The sequence below is a fragment of the Microtus oregoni genome, unplaced genomic scaffold, assembly GCF_018167655.1.
Source record: "Microtus oregoni isolate MIOR12 unplaced genomic scaffold, Mior012 000045F_ref0000178, whole genome shotgun sequence".
Taxonomy (NCBI): Eukaryota; Metazoa; Chordata; class Mammalia; order Rodentia; family Cricetidae; genus Microtus; species Microtus oregoni.
Window position 1 is genome coordinate 11,062,137 of NW_024543219.1, and position 13,774 is coordinate 11,075,910.

The following is a 13,774-nucleotide window of genomic DNA, read 5'->3' on the forward strand; positions in this document are numbered from 1 at the left end:
AAAGACTAAATCTTTAATTGGTTACAAAATACGATGATTTCCCTAGCTCAGCTCGAGGGACAGCTGTACAAACCACTGATGTTCTGTAATGTGATGGCGCTTCTCATCGTCACCACAGATGTTCTAACACTCCGCACGTGTCTGCTGATGTAGTCGACACAGTCTACTAGCAAGGCCGTGGATGAGGGGTACAGCCCGGCATCACACAGCTAGTCTATGGCACAGTCAGGATCCTGGCACAGGTAGCTTCCAGGGCAACAGAATTTAGCACCACACTGTCTAAAGTTTTTTAAAACTGATACAGCAATCACTTGCCTTTTTCAAGTTATTTTTAATTTTAAGACTTATAAAATTTTTAAGTCAGAACCCCAAAATTACATTAAGGAACATTACACCAGAAGGCACTTACCCAATAAAGGCACTACAATCAATAACCCAGAACCTTATTGGTGTTTTACTAATTAATAACCCCGGGTGTTCTATTATGAAAAAGATATGGATGCTTCAAAATATCAACCTTTAAAACACCTGGTATATTTTTAAATTACAACATAATATAAGCTACAGAGCTGAGAGAAGATGATAAATTTAGAGATGGTCCTGCTTGTGTTTTCAGATGGGTAACCTAGCAAAATTTGAGGTCATCCTGGGATTGTCCTCGTGTACCTAGACAGAAGACAAGTCTAAATGCTAAATCCGCCACAGGGTGTGACCCTGACATCTGTAAACCCAACACTCAAAGAGCCAAGGTGGGAGGGTTTCCATGAATCCAAAGCCAACCTGGGCTACACAGTGAGCGCCAACACCAGGCCAACCTGGGCTACATAGTGCCATGCCAACCTGGGAGATGAGTGAAACACTGATGTAAAATAGTCTCACGTAAGGAGGCTGCAGAGATGGCTGAGTTTTAAGAGCAACAGTTGCTCTTCCAGAGGTACAGGGTTTGATTTTCAGCATCCAGATGGTAGCTCTTGCAGAGGACTCAAGAGCCATTCCCAGCACCCATGCCAAGTGGCCCACAACTGCCTACAACAAGCCAGACATCCTCTGCAGGCACCTGCATTTACACATGCACATACACACAGATACATACATATATACTTAAGATAAAGGAAAGCTTTAGAAAATTAAAACACGATCAAAATAAAAATGGACTGGGAAGACAGTTCAATCAGTAAAACACTTGCAATGCAAGCACTCAATTAAAAAGGCAAAGTAGTGTGTGCTTGTCATCCTAGGACTGTGGGGGGGGGGTGGGAGGGGGGGTCCGGAATCTCTGGGCCAGGAAGGCCAGTCAGCTTCATTTACTAATACACAGCAGCAAATAAGCACTTTGAAAAGCACACCAATGCCATTACTCATTCCAGACACTCGACCCAAAAGCAAAATTAGTTATGAGAACAGTTAGCATGACAGCAGATACAGCAAGCCCTGGCTGCTGTGAGCTGAGGCACACTGGGACCAACCAAGCTCTCCCACAAGGCTGACAATGCACAAAGGACTTGGGACAAGGCCCAGCAATGCCACTCCTCACCAAAGAGAAATGGGAAACTATGTCCACACACATTTATGGCAACCCTATTCACAAACTCCAAAAATTGTGAACAACTCCAATGGCTTCAATTACTGATAAAACTATAGCGCATATCCAAGCTGGTTGGTGGTGACACACATCTTTAATCCCAGCACTTGGCAAGCAGAAGTGGGTGGACCTCTGAGTTCGAGGCCAGCCTTGAGACCAGCCTGGTCTAGAGAGCTCTAGGACAGCTAGGACTACATAGAGAAACCCTGTCTCTAACCATCCCCTACATAACACACACACACACACACACCCCACACACTATAGTACACATCCATTCCACAATAAAAACTATTGATATGTTCAAATTCAAAGGGCCAAACTGTATCAAAAAACCAGGTTCAATGAGATACATCAGTATGTTCCATTTACAGGGCTCCCCAGAAAAGGCAACCCAGCAATGGTTTAAGGACCTCAGATTGGGGAGTAGGCTGACTATGGAAGAATACCTATTTCTATTTACTGATTATGGCAGTTGAACATGACTATGAATTTGTTAAACACAGAACATTACATTCAAGGACTATTTTTGCTTTATGTAAATTATACCCGGCAAAGCTTGAACATTAAGAAGCATGGTAGGGCTAGAAATGTAACTTAATTGGTAAAGTGATTGTCTCCTATGCAGAAGACCTGCATCTGATCGCTAGTACTACATTAGCTGGGTACCCAGACTTGGGAGGAAGTAGGATCGAATGTCCAAGGTCATCCTCAGCTACCCAAGAGCTCTAGGCCACTTTGTTGCAGGAGACACTATCAAGAACAAACAAAACCAGCAAGAGTATGAAAAAGTGCTGGTACGCAGTGACTACAGTCTGACACAGTAAAACTCTGATATCAAACTATGAATCTAAGAAGGAAATGCTGGAGAGATGAGTGCTGACCAGGGTTCAGTTCCCAGCCATCCCTAACTCCAGCTCCAGGAGATCCAGGCATGTACACGGTGCACACCCAAAGCCAAAACACTTATATGCAATACATTTAAAAAAGCTTAAAAAGATAAAAGGATTATTTAAAAACAACTTGCAGACTATTTACTTCAGATAAGGCATTAATATACTTGGATATTAACATTTTCACAAAATTATTAAATAAAAATCCTGTATCCATGACTGAAGGTCTGGCCCAGTGGCAGAGTGGTTGCTTAGTTAGCATCTGTGAGGCCGTGGTTTTGAATCTCAGCATCAAAATAAACAAGGAATCTGAATACATTAGCTTTTTTCCCTCAAAGTACTTTCATGAGTTCTGAATAGGCTGTTTTCATGTGCCAAGAAATAATTTTACTTCATTCCTTTATTATAAATGAATAGAAAGCACCACTCTTATAAAACAGATTAAGTAGGGAATTAATTTACCGCTGCCTATAAATTTTTCAAATCCCTGAAATACCATCATCCACTTATTGTTCAATTACATTTTCAGAAATCTTCGGAAAACGGTGGTTAAATAGCTCTTTGTTACATTACAAAGGCAGGTGTGTGTTTCAAAGTGCAGGGAAGAGTAGAATGGTAGCTATTTTTCTTGTAGCTTAGGAGATGAGAATACACAGTAATCCCAAACTAAACTCCTTTTGAGGTATACAATTCTCCTCTCACAAATATGAAACTAAATATTTTACACTGTACTTTATATACCCTTCCTCCACCAACAGTATATACCCAGAGACTTTCAATGTGGACAAAATATACTCAATGTATTTTTATAATAGTAGTAGCTTTTATAAAGCACTTCAATGTTTAATAACCTAGTTAAGTCTCAACAAAACCTATGAGAATTTGTCTTTTCAATTTTTTATTACATCTATTCTTGAGCATGTATGTGTATGTATGCTCCCTTAGTGTGTGTGTGTGCGTGAGTGCATGCGTGTGTGTGTGTGTGTAGGTCAGAGAACAGCTTTTAAGACTCAGTTTTCTCCTACCATCTAAGTCCCGAGAACTAAACTCAGATCACCGGGCTAGGCAGCAGGTCTTTACCTGCTGAGGTGTGTCACTGGCCTTGTTTACTTTTTTGAGACAGGGTCTCGTGGAGCCCAAACTGGCTTGCAGTTCTTTATGTAGCCAACTCTGGACTTCATCTCCTGAGCTTACAGGCATGGACCACCATGCCTGGCTTAAGAACTTTGGTTTTTCCATTTTAAAGAAGACCCACACAGAAGGTTGGATTGGTTACTCACGGATCACACAAATCGGGAAGTGGCAAGGTCAGATGTTGAAATCAGATCTTCTGGCAAACAGACAATACATTCTTTTCCTACTGATCTGTGCATTGACTAGCATCTAAAACAATCTGAGGACAGCTGGTATTCGGGGTAATCTATAGCCAATGATGTCTGAGAATTTTATTAACACTGCTGGGTGCCACTCATGATAATCCTTACAGTTGGGAATTCAACGAAAGGTGATCATTTAAACCCAGGAATTGTGGGCCAGTCTGAGCATAAATAAGGAGAACCCATCACAAAAAGAATATTAAGATAAAAACCTCCCCCAACTGCCTAATAATCTGAGAGTTAAACTGAATGTAAAGATACAGTCTGTGAAAGGGAACTTACAAAAATACTGAGTCCCACATGAAGCCTTTGCTCTGGAAAGTAAAGAGGCGTCTTAACAGGCTGAAGTCCAGAAACACTGTTCTTCTATGTGCATCTCAACTGCACATGCTCTTTCAACTCTGCACTTCGGCATTTGGTGTATTAAAGAATAAGAGGCCAATTTGGCTACAATCAATGCTACTGGAACAAGTAAAATCTGAATGTATTTGAATATGGATTTATAACAGATGACAGTCTTAAATCAATATTATATTTCCTGAATTTGATAAAATGTACTCTAATGAAGCGTTCATTTTTAAGCAGTATGTGCTTGAGTATTTAAAAGACCAGAGGCTATAAGGGCAACAACAGGCTCCACCAGCCCTAGAAGCTGTGTTTTCCAGCAATGAAATCAAATGACAAGGGGACAGGGCTGAAGATCAAAAGTCCTCACCGAGCCCTTGAATTTTTTTAAAGATGAGCCAAAGACTAAAGTCAAAAGTTGCATTGCTTTCTTTTAAGTGACAAAGACTTTTCTAACAAGGTCTTTTGTAAATAACTAAAGAAAAACCAAGTCCAGCCTTTGCCTCTACCTGGAATCTAATAGACTGTTTAACTTTGTAGAAAACTGGGGCATAAAACACGGCAGAGGGAAAGAAAACCTCGGGGAAGGCACCACCTTTAATCCCAGCACTTGGGAAGGCAAAGGCTGGGTCAACCTAGATCCTGTACTTATTTTTTTTTAAGGAAACAAATACCACAGAATACACCCAACAAAATAGTTCATACTTTATTGAGGTTTTTACAGAGTATAATAAAATTTATACTGTCCTCTATTCTTAAGGAGCTTAAAATAAAAAAAAAATTCTTAATATTTTGTTTTGGGGTACATGCATGCCACAGTGCAAGTGCGAAGTTCAAAGGACAATCTGTAGGAGTCAGTTATCACCTGAGCTCCAGAGAGTGACCTCAGATTGTGGTTGTCACACTTGGCAACAGGCAGGTCCTTTACCTACTGTGAATCATTTCTCTTGCCCAAAGAACTTGCAAGTTTTCAAAGAAACATAAAATCCAATACTGAATTCCTACGGATCAGTCACGGTACAGAAACACTGAGTATAGGGGCTATCAGATATATATCTAGGGTTCAGTTTACTTTATTGATATCCCAACTGCTCCTCCCACCCACCCAAAGACTTAAAACATGCCTTAGAGCTGGGTGGTGGTGGCGCACGCGCCTTTACTGCCAGCACTAGGGAGGCAGAGGCAGGCGGATCTCTGTGAATTCTAGGCCACCCTGATCTACAAGAGCTAGTTCCAGGACAGGCTCCAAAGCTACAGAGAAACCCTGTCTTGGAAAATGAAAACAAACAACAACAACAGCCACGCCTTAGAACCCTAGCACACTTGGGCTGCCACGTCTGCATTATGCAGACATTTACATTTCCTGATTCAAAGGGGGAAATGGGATTTTCCAGCACGGACGGCATTCTACAAAGTCCTTCCTCAGGAAGCCATATGCATGAGGATGGGAAGAGAGCGGTCCAGTCAGGTGGTCTTTCTCCCTGTGGACACCCACTCAACCTTTCACTTTAGTGGAAAGTCCTTAATGTGAGCTACCACCTTCATCTGGAACTCAACAAAACTTACTTTTAGAGTTTCTGAAGGAAAAATTAGCTATTTGCATTTCTGGGAGGTGCAATAAATGCACACTTAGAAATCACTTTGAAGCTGGGCGGTGGTTAGTGGTTTACACCTTTAATCCCAGAACTCAGTAGGCAGAAATGGCACACACCTTTAATCCCAACATTTAGGAGGCACAGACAGACGGATCTCTGTGAGTTCGAGGCCATGCCTGGTCTACAAGAGCTAGTTCCAGGACAGGCTCCAAAGCTACAGAGAAACCCTGTAAAAAACAAGGTTTTGTAAAAAAAAAAAAAAAAAAAAAATTAATAAAAATAAAATAAAAAAAGAAAAAAAAGAAAAAGAAAGAAATCACTTTGAGTAATTCATAAATAACTTTATTTTAGATCATGCAAGCTAATTTCACAATTTAATTGGATAATGGGACTCTCCCTACACCCCCCTTTTTGAGACCAAGTCCTAACCTTGGCTGGCTTTTAAATCACTGTGTAGACCAGGCTGGATTCAAACTCAGAGACCTACCCACTTGCCTCTGTCTCCCAAGTGCTGGGATTAAGGGCGTGTGACAGACAACCAGGCCCAGCAATCTTCAAAAATTTTTTTAACTCAACTCCATTCATTTCTTCTTTGTTATACCTGAATCTTGAAACTTGAGTTTTTGATCTATATCTGATGTGACTTAACTTCAGACTCAGAAGAAATCAGTCTTGTAAGCCAACTCCTTTCCAGCTCACAAGCTGGCTGTTGGACCATCCATTCAGTAGCTCCACAATATTATAAACTCCTTACTCACCACTGAAGAAGTACTTGTAGAATTGTCTAAAAAGGTCGTTGTTGTTTTTGTTTTTCAAGACAGGTTTTCCCTGTGTAACCCTGGCTGTCCTGGATTTTCCTTTGTAGACCAGGCTGGCCTCGAACTCACTGAAATACTCCTGTCTCTTCTTCCGAAGTTCTAGGACCAAAGGCATGTGCCACCACTGCCTGGCTCTAAAAAGACTTTTGTAAAGTGACCCTAAAATTCAGTGAACAAAAACTCAGGCAACCGTTAGCTCAGAGTACCTAGAAAAAAGGGAAGAAACCAACCCAGTTAAGCATCCCTCAGTTAAGCATTCCCTTGGTCCTCAGAACCCAGTGCTGACGGATTGCAGACTCCCACAGGTCTGGGGCTGTCACTGTTTTCCAGGGATATCCAGAGGAATCCCATCCAATTAAGCCTCCTTTTAGAATTTATTTTTAGATATAATTATTAAATTGTATCCTCTTTTATCTTATTTTCATAATCCTTATCTTTGATAATTGTTTTTTCTTTAAAAAAAAAATAAGAGTCAGGCATGGTAAAACATGCCTTTAATCCCAGCACAGGTAAGGAAAAGGTAGACAGAGCTTGAGAGTTTGAGGTCAGCCTGGTCTACAAAGTGAGTTCCAAGACAACCAAGGCTACATAGAGAAACCCTGTCTTGAAAAAAACAAACCAAAACAAAAAACCCCATGCCAGTCTCTTGAAAAAAAAAACAAACAAAAACCCGCACTATACATGACAGTCACAGCAGCGTTTACATGGATCCTCATACACCGGAGGCTAAATTCAAGGTCAGCCTTAGCTACACAGTGAGCAATGAGATGCTGCTTCAAAACAAACCAGCATTCGCTCAACACATGTCATGTACCTGCATGAAAACGTCCTCATATACAACACATGTCATATACCTGCATGAAAACGTCCTCATATACAACACATGTCATATACCTGCATGAAAACGTCCTCATATACATGTCATATACCTGCATGAAAATGTCCTCATATAACAACACATGTCATATACCTGCATGAAAACGTCCTCATATACAACACATGTCATATACCTGCATGAAAACGTCCTCATATACAACACATGTCATATACCTGCATGAAAACGTCCTCATATAACAACACATGTCATATACCTGCATGAAAACGTCCTCATATACAATACATGTCATATACCTGCATGAAAATGTCCTCATATACAACACCTGTCATATACCTGCATGAAAACGTCCTCATATACAACACCTGTCATATACCTGCATGAAAACATCCTCATATAACAACACATGTCATATACCTGCATGAAAACGTCCTCATATAACAACACATGTCATATACCTGCATGAAAACGTCCTCATATACAACACCTGTCATATACCTGCATGAAAACGTCCTCATATACAACACATGTCATATACCTGCATGAAGACGTCCTCATATAACAACACATGTCATATACCTGCATGAAAACGTCCTCATATACAATACATGTCATATACCTGCATGAAAATGTCCTCATATACAACACCTGTCATATACCTGCATGAAAATGTCCTCATATACAACACCTGTCATATACCTGCATGAAAACGTCCTCATATACGACACCTGTCATATACCTGCATGAAAACGTCCTCATATACGACACCTGTCATATACCTGCATGAAAACGTCCTCATATACAACACATGTCATATACCTGCATGAAAACGTCCTCATATACAATACATGTCATATACCTGCATGAAAATGTCCTCATATACAATACATGTCATATACCTGCATGAAAATGTCCTCATATACAACACCTGTCATATACCTGCATGAAAACGTCCTCATATACGACACCTGTCATATACCTGCATGAAAACGTCCTCATATACAACACATGTCATATACCTGCATGAAAACGTCCTCATATAACAACACATGTCATATACCTGCATGAAAACGTCCTCATATAACAACACCTGTCATATACCTGCATGAAAACGTCCTCATATAACAACATATGTCACATACCTGCATGAAAACGTCCTCATATACAATACATGTCATATACCTGCATGAAAACGTCCTCATATACAACACATGTCATATACCTGCATGAAAACGTCCTCATATACAACACATGTCATATACCTGCATGAAAATGTCCTCATATAACAACATATGTCACATACCTGCATGAAAACGTCCTCATATACAATACATGTCATATACCTGCATGAAAACGTCCTCATATACAATACATGTCATATACCTGCATGAAAACGTCCTCATATACAACACATGTCATATACCTGCATGAAAACGTCCTCATATACAACACCTGTCATATACCTGCATGAAAACGTCCTCATATAACAACACATGTCATATACCTGCATGAAAACGTCCTCATATAACAACACATGTCATATACCTGCATGAAAATGCCCTCATACAACACAGTACAATTTATAACATACACAATGAAAAGGATTTAAACTATGCACATCTAAAATGTTAATTTTAATAACAATTGTAGTAATAGTTAAAGCATTCATTATGGCCTTTTAAAGGGATGAAGAAAACAATTTTTCACATACACTGAGGTGTACAATCATGATAAAAGTCTTAAGTCCCTACAGCCCACATCCTATCACAACATACTCCTTGTTTTCTCTTAAACGTCTAAAGCAGAATGACAAATGTCCTCTATACTAAGATGTGGGCGACTCTGCAGATAATTGAAGAATCAGGTTTCAATAACATTCTCTGAAATGCAAATGTTCTTTTTTTATTAACGTTAACAACATGAGCTTTATTGGCCAAATACATAATCGGTGATTAAAACAGAAATCTCCTGATGTGTCTGAAACTGCCACCCTAGACGAATGAAAAGGTATAAAAAGAGCCCTAGTTTTATTGAATGCAAATGTTCTTTAAGAAACACTGAAACCCAATACAAAGGTATCACTAAGGGAGCATTAGTTACCCTTTTGTCTCCGTCTGTTCTCAGAGGAACATTGTAGCTGCACAATAAACCCTACTGTATGGTTACTCCCTCTTTTGTACACATGCATTCTTGAGGACCTAATGACAGCCAAGTACCCTCTTCCCAGAGTTTCCACACTGAGCGCATCAAAGGGAGGGTTCATCCTGGGATCTATTAACTCCAGGGAATCAAGGGGTGCCATGAATACTGTATGGGGGAGATAGCTTTGAATCATAAAACCTTTGGTAATCATATACTCTCCAATGAGCATGAAAAGACTATCAGATAGGCAGTGCAAGCCTGAAGATACAGGTTAAGGCTGCCTGCAGTATATCGTCATTAACTAGTCCATGGCCACATAGTCTGCTTTTGCTGCATGCCCAATACTGCAGTGCAATCTGAAGACACCAGACGCTGTCCCCCCTCATGGCTACAATGACTCCATCTCTTATCTAGACTCTGTAGGCTGCTTTGATCTACTTAGCCACTGTGGACAAGCAGCCACTGAGTCTGCCCATTAATACCTCAGTGATAACCATGCAGGACTTCAGATGGCAGCCCATTCCCACTTAAGACAAACCTGATAAGCCACAAATTCTTTTCTAATTTGACTGGCCCGATTTGTGGACATTTTAAAATGGCCCTACTCTATGTACCTTTCAAAAGTTTGCTGAAAAATATCTCCTATTTGGAACTTGAAACACAGAGGAATCAGTCCTGGTTCAGCTGAAGAAAGGTAAAAAAAGTTTCCAGCTGTTCCTTTTAGGTTTTTCTCTATATAATTAATCGGCGTCAGCATTATTTATTAAGATTATAGTTACTCAAAAATAACCTCAATCCTGTCTACAAACAGCTCATCTCCTACAATTCTATTTATAATTGTGATATCATAACAGTCAAAGTGATATAAATATAGTAGAAATCATTATTTATTCATTAAAGCCTTTTTTTTTTGAGAACTTCAACTCATCCAAGTCACCTTTAACAGATCCTTTACTGCATGATTTTTTTTTTTTTTAGAATGAGTTAAATATTTATTCAGGGAGCTACCGAGGGGAAAGCAAAAGGGGAGAAAGGAGTTGGGGGGGAGAGAGATAGAGGAAGAGAGAGACAGAGAAGGGAAGGAAGCAGAGAAGTGGGGAGAGAGGCAGAAGCTAAGATGCCTCTCCGAGAGAAAGACAAATAAGAGAGTGAGCTCAGGCTGGAAGCTGAAAATCAGCCTGCCTCAGTGGATGGGAGAGGGAGTGGGCTTGGCTTGTACGAATAATCATAACAAGCCGAATAGTCTGAGAATCTGCAGGCTTGGCTACTGCATGATTTTTAAAAATCACAATGTAGAGCTGGGCTCTGAGCATAGGTAGGGAACCCTTTTAATCTCAAAACTCAGAGGCCAGCCTGGTCTACACTGCAAGTTCCAGGCCAGTCTGAGCTACATAGTGAGACGTCTCCAATAACAAGAACAAAAATTAGCTAAATTTAAAAGTACAATGTATTACTAAGGTCTGTCTGTCACACATCAGGAAATCTGATAGAAATGACCGCTTCCTTGTCAAAATGTAACCATATTGGATAGTTTTCATCCTCATGTGGAGCTGGGCAAAAAAATGTTAGGAAATATTTTGCCAACAGTGATTGATTTACTTGAATCAAATAAAAACTGTAAGCTGACAGTTACTTGGTTAAACCAGCAAAATCGAATTCTCAGAAGGCTCCTTGGAGGCTCTTTCTTGGGCTGTCCCTAGAGTCAAACAATGGACTTTGTAGAGGAGAAGGCCCCCCTGCAATGAGTTCCTCTTTGGTCCTTCAATAATTAAATTCCCTGCAGGGGCATAACACAGGTTCACCTAAATGAACTCAGTCTAACTTCCGAAAGTGTATCAGACTATTTCATTTAAGTTTATATGGTAAAAAATACAGCCCTCTCCCCCTGTATAAGAAATACATTTCCTGAGAAACGAATATCCCTTACATTTCCAGGATGACCCAAAGCATGAATGCTTTTCAAAACCAACCAAGCCTGTCTAAAATGACACCCCACTACACAACAACTTAGCACAACTTCATTAGACACAGCAGCAAGCACCACAGCCCAGGAAGGCAGTCCTTTGATAAAAGCTCTCCAGATAAAATCACCCGTCTTATCTAGTCAGTTGATTTGGCCCGGTGAAAATGGTCTGACTGGTCACTAATGCGTAGGGCCAAGTTTTCTCAAATATCCTGTGTGGTCGCCCTTCCAATCGGAGTCAGAATCAATCGACTATTATGTGTACTGAAATTCTGTCGACCTCAAATTAGTTTAATAAAGTCTTATTTTTTTAAAAAAAACTAAGTTCTTTCACGGGCTTACTATAAAACTAAATGCTCGAAATAGCTTACTTCCAACTCAATATAGATACCAAGTTTGTCAAGCACTGCCCCACCCCTCGCAAGAACGGATGAGTGGAACATTTCAGGGCACTCCATCACGTAGTCCGGCTACAGAAACTTCATGACCGACGCAATTCGCACAGTCTCCCCCTAAACATCGGTATCAACCCAGGTTCAAGGAGGGTAAGACGTGGTGACACAGCCTAATATCACAGTCGTAGCTTTCAACAAGTCGGCCCGGGAATCCGCAGTTAAGTATGTGCTAGGCTCGAATCACTCACTACTTTACGCAGACTCGAAATAACAAAACAGGACGCAAAGCGGAGCAGGTCTATGCGCCCTAATACTAACAAATTTCGCATTTTAAGCACAGCACACGCCGGGTGCTAGGAACTCCCAATTCCACCCCTCCCCCCGCCGCCTTTCCTCCCCACCCCCTCCTCCCATGCTGGGAAGTCTTTATTGGAGGCATCTGGGGTGCAACTCACCGAGTTTCTCCACCAACTTCAGCATCACCCCTCCGATGTGCACCTCTCCGGTCACTCTCAGGGTGACATCACGGTTCAAGTCCGTGACATGGACGCTCAGTTCCCACGTTCCGTCCGCGTAGCAGCCATCTGGCATCCTTATCCCGTCCAGAGCCATGGCTCCTTCCTGCGAGCGCGGAGGAAATGGCTCTCGTCAGCGTCACTCCCCCAAAGGAAGACAAACCCCACTGACTCCGCTGCGCCGGCCGCGGCGAGGGAGAAGGCGGAGGAGCCGCGTCTACGCGCGCACACCCGAAGGCGCCGGGGCGCGGGCGAGGCAGCACCCAAAGTCCCCGGCCTCCGCCCGCAGCGCCCGCCTAGCGGACTCGGACGCCTTCACCTGCCGCCGCTGCGCCCGGGCCCCCTCGTCCGCGCCCCGGGTGACCGCGCCGCGCCCTCCGCGCCCCGCTCCTCCCGCCGCGTCCCTCACCGTGCTCCTCTCGCCCGGCACCCGCGGCAACAGACGAGGCCGGCGGCGCCCGCGTCGCTGCTCTAAGGAAAGCGAAGCCTCCCGCCGCCGCTAAAGCAGTCCCGGCACCCGCCGCGGCCCCCGCCCCACCCCCTCTCCCCGCCCCGGCCCCCGCCCCACAGCACCGCCCGCAGCCGGCCGGCCTCCGCCCCCTCCTCTCTGTTCTCGGCCGGCCGCGCTCCCGCGGGGGCGGCGCGCGCTCTGGCGGGGCCGGGACGGCGCGCGCCTCGGGGGAGCGCCGCGGGGGGAGGCGGCGGCCGCAATCTCGGCCCTTCTGAGCGCTGCCCTTTTATGGAAATGAAGGACCAGGCACAGGGATGGAATCCAACATCCGGGCTCTCGGGCTGCGGAGCTGGGGAGGGGGGGGGGGCAGGGGCGCGCGCGGGGCCGGGGCGGCGCCTGCAGCGGGGTCTGGGCTGCGTGCGTGAGAAGCTGTCGCGGGAAGTTCCCAGGCCCGGGACGTGTGCGGGGACATCGCGCCGAGGAGTTGGGGTGCAGAAACTTTATGATGTCTGTCTTGAACATCCCATCCCACAAAACCAGGAGAAAAGCCAGAGGGGCGAATGAGTCACAAAAGTTGCCTGGCAAGCAGGGCCCCGCCAGTCCTCGGCTCCGCTGGACCCCCCGGGCGTGGGCGAGCATTCCTACCCCTCGGACCCAAGTGCCCGCCAGATGCCAGAGCCGGCCCCTGCGCTCCCGCGGGAAAAGCGGGAAAACATCCCCTCCCGGCAGCGGTTTGCCCGAGACCGCTTCTCTACCCTCGCCAACTGTTTGCGCGCACTTGCGACTTTTCATCCTCAACTTAGAATATTCAGTGGTTTGGGTCCATGCACATTGTCTTCCTCACCCTCTGCCACACCTCGAAGAGAT

The 13,774-nt window shown here is 43.5% G+C and overlaps 1 protein-coding gene across 6 annotated transcripts in view; it reads right to left on the bottom strand.

Moving 5' to 3' along the window:
- The window catches only part of Fermt2 (FERM domain containing kindlin 2), an 80,091-nt gene extending 67,065 nt beyond the window's left edge, over window positions 1–13,026 (bottom strand). For all 6 annotated transcript variants that reach the window (XM_041634059.1, XM_041634057.1, XM_041634055.1 and 3 more), the window contains exons 1-2: window positions 12,866–13,026; window positions 12,397–12,562 (exon numbers count right to left, since the gene is read on the bottom strand). In XM_041634059.1, coding sequence (XP_041489993.1) covers window positions 12,397–12,553 — 157 coding nt within the window. In that variant the 5' untranslated portion in view covers window positions 12,554–12,562; window positions 12,866–13,026. The remainder of the gene's footprint in view (window positions 1–12,396; window positions 12,563–12,865) is intronic.
- Between the last annotated feature and the right edge of the window lie 748 nt (window positions 13,027–13,774).